The sequence below is a fragment of the Buceros rhinoceros genome, unplaced genomic scaffold (genome assembly GCF_000710305.1).
Source record: "Buceros rhinoceros silvestris isolate BGI_N320 unplaced genomic scaffold, ASM71030v1 scaffold10174, whole genome shotgun sequence".
In the NCBI taxonomy this organism is placed as follows: domain Eukaryota; kingdom Metazoa; phylum Chordata; class Aves; order Bucerotiformes; family Bucerotidae; genus Buceros; species Buceros rhinoceros.
This window is the reverse complement of record NW_010406475.1, coordinates 76,608-79,987: the sequence shown is the minus strand read 5'-3', so window position 1 is coordinate 79,987 and position 3,380 is coordinate 76,608. Positions and strand designations below refer to the sequence as shown.

The following is a 3,380-nucleotide window of genomic DNA, read 5'->3' as shown; positions in this document are numbered from 1 at the left end:
GCAGCACTGGGAACCTCATAACTATTTTCACTCAATTCTACCCCAAAGTGTTAAAATTGAAAAAATGTTTAGGCTATGAATAAAAACTTGGGGAGGAATTTATCTTTGCCTTTTTCAGTCTATCGCTTAACTAAAATGAAGAGCTGGCATAAATTTGGGAGGGGTTCATCCAACCAGAGAACCACTAGTCACAAAGCAGTACTTCTGTCAGACATGTCTGACATGTGTGAGAAAAGTATACATTCAAATGCATGAGAATATGGTGGTAACAGGACAGGGTAAAACCCCCTGTGAAACAGAAGTCTGGCAATTCACCAAATTCCAGCAAATTACTTTTTCCTAAAGATACTGACGTAATTCTGCTGCAGTATATTCAGAAAGCGTGTAAGATATCCCAAAATTATACAGCAGTCAAGTGGAAGTATCATCAGTGAAACCACTGGATCATTTCTTAATAAAATTACATTCAATTTGTTTCCTCAGACAAAGCAATTTTGCTCTAAATTAAACTGTATTCTTTCAAAGTTTACTCTTACAATTTCAATACTAAGAATCATATAAAAAGGTGTCTGAAAGAAATACCTTGCCGTAAATGACTACGTTTACCGATCCCTTTAGGATAATGTACCAAGAAGTACCTTCTTCTCCTTGATTAAATACTACAAGAGATAGAAAAGATTTTATGGTGAGAATATAGTTATTCAAAATATAATTGGTCCAGATTCTGCACTCAATAAAATTCAAGGTAACTCTACAGCAGTCATATTAATGTCTGCCTTGTAAAAAGGGCATGCTCTGATTTTAAAAGCACTTGCCTTCAGATTTATAGGAAAAAAAACCCCTGCCCCCATATAGTAGTTATTTTATTACACCGATGTGAAAGTTGCTTTTATTTTCCATGACAATTGCAACAACTACTTTATCAATACAATGTCAGGTTATCAGTTACTAATCAGCCCAAAGATCTGGATGCCACCAGTAGCACCATATTCTAACCCAATTCTGCAGTGGCTGTGAATTTGACATTAATTTGCGAAACTTCTCAGTATAAACAGGTCTGAGTCATCTAACATTTTAAATCCTTTATGCAGTAATTTTTTTTTTAATACAAGGATAATATTAAAAGACATTTTAAATAGAGATTCGTCCAACTCAAAATTCTAGATAAAAGTACACCCAAATTGTAGGTGATACATACATCCAACCAAGGATATAGAATTAATTTTGGTACTGTCCCTGCAACTGGCAACTGACCAAGCCAACACCTATTACCACAGGTTTTACAGACTGAATGCCAGTCAATTTTGAAGAGTGCATCCAAGTTTAGCTCTTGTCATTTAAACATTAAGAATTTAAATGTTCATGCCACAGATGAGAAAGACCTGACAGAACTCCATTTACTTACAGACCGTTCCTGCTTTGGGATGTGACTCAAAAATGAGGACACCTGCTAACTCTCGCTTTACCTTAAAATAGGGAGAGAGAAATTACAGTTTTTATATGTATCTTATTCCTGGTGAGAGGAAGTCGCATAATATACCCCAGTCACTGCTTTCCTTCCCTCTGCATCGTTCAGCACTCCTTCAGAGTCACACAGCCAGACAGTGGTCTGCTTCACTTCACGTCCTATTTCCTACTGATTTGCTTTACAGAACATAAGCCTCTACATTTCCTGGCTCTAAATGGCTCAGACAAGGGCATCTTTAAGACACAGGTCTCTACATCTTTCTTCATATGCACACAAGTGAAACCATCATTAACAATTAACACAAACATGATGGAAATTTTTGAACAGTAATAGCTAATCTATTAAAGAAGATAGCTAGCAATTGTCGCTTATCCCATGGGACTCTGAGGTATTCCTGTTCTTCCATGAGAAATCAGTACTCTTCCCCTTACGTAAGTCTGGCCCCTTCTGCTTTGTTGAGCTGTGAGGCACAGCCATTTCGGCCTGCAGAGGCCCCTCTCCACCTGACAGCTTTCCACGCAAAACATCCAGCCTGCTACCTCTTCCAAGAACTGGATTCCCTTGGTGTCAGCCTGCTCCTCATTGGGTTTGTACTGCTCTGGTGTGATTAGTTCTTACGACTAACTGGGCAGTTGCTTCTACTGAGACTCTTTACAAACACTTTTTCTCTCCGTTAACACCATTAGTGTTACTTCCACAAAATGGTAGCAGCACTGGGAACCTCATAACTATTTTCACACAATTCTACCCCGAAGTGTTTAAATGGAAAAAATGTTTAGGCCATGAAGAAAAACTTGGGGAGGAACTCTCGAATTCTGGATGCAATCCAGATGAGAGTCTGATGGCTTCATGTCTTAAGCTGGGTGGACAAACTCAGGCTCTAATGTTCTCAGGACACCCACCAAACCTTCGCTCAGGCACCAGGCAGAAGTGTAACATACCAGCAACCTCTCTCAAAACTCTTTTCTGACAGCCAGTGCAAAGCACTCCCTGTTTGCAGTGTGGAGAAGAGGAGGAATAAACAGAGGCATTTGGATAGGCTTTTTTAGCACACTGACCAGTAAGTGCACCCACAGGCCTGTGATTTCTGTAACCATTAGCTCACCAACTCTTTTACAACCTCTGCCTGAAGGCAACAACACTTTCATAAAGAAAGGAAACACAACCCCATTAGTACTGTTCCACATTTTGTAGAGAGTGTTCCTATCTATGTACATCCTCAGGTGTCTTCTCAGTTGTTTCAGTCATTGGTCTCTGCAGTGAATGAATCCTCTTGATGAAGCCAAGAATTTGATTTGTTTCTAGCACTGCATTATATAATTGTTTTTCATTCATACGTTAACTTCACAGGCTTCTCTAGCAGGGATTAGTTTAACACCATGTGACTTCTGTTTTATCCGTTTTACTTCCTGCTGGCTTGTGGCATATCTAGAAATCTTACTACTTTAGGAATTGTGCCTTGCCTAAAATGAATAATTGCTCCATTTGCTTTCAATTTGATTGACCATTAATATTCAGGTGCATAGGAGCAATGCTGTCTGTTGCTTCTCTGAAGACTTCCTCTACGCTAGTCTTGATTTCTGTCCTCTGCTCTAGTTCATGCTGCACGTAATAGGCTGGCATTTCCAACTTCTTACTAAGAACATGGAGTCACATGCAGTTCTTCAAAATGTGCCAAGTATTTCTTGCAGTTTGTATCATTTACCATACTTGTATACTCTACTTGCTGTGGATTCTGACCTCAAAGCTGAATTTCTTCTGAGCCAGAAATACTTTGTTTTCTGGGTAATGTCTGCAGTACCAGATTGTTCTTCGCTCCCTCTCAGTATCTATCTTGGGTAGTTTCTTTTGTTTGATTTGAAAAGGATTATTTGTGGATCTTAAAGAAGTCTTTCTTTAAATAATTTTTCCC

General features: G+C 38.9%; 1 protein-coding gene across 1 annotated transcript in view; it reads right to left on the bottom strand.

Annotated features, from left to right (window-relative positions):
- Positions 1–582: 582 nt before the first annotated feature.
- The window catches only part of LOC104491650 (rap guanine nucleotide exchange factor 4-like), a gene marked incomplete at both ends in the record, with an annotated part of 37,353 nt that continues 34,555 nt past the window's right edge, over positions 583–3,380 (bottom strand). Inside the window, 2 exons of the mRNA XM_010134100.1 lie at positions 583–659; positions 1,406–1,466. Coding sequence (XP_010132402.1) covers positions 583–659; positions 1,406–1,466 — 138 coding nt within the window. The remainder of the gene's footprint in view (positions 660–1,405; positions 1,467–3,380) is intronic.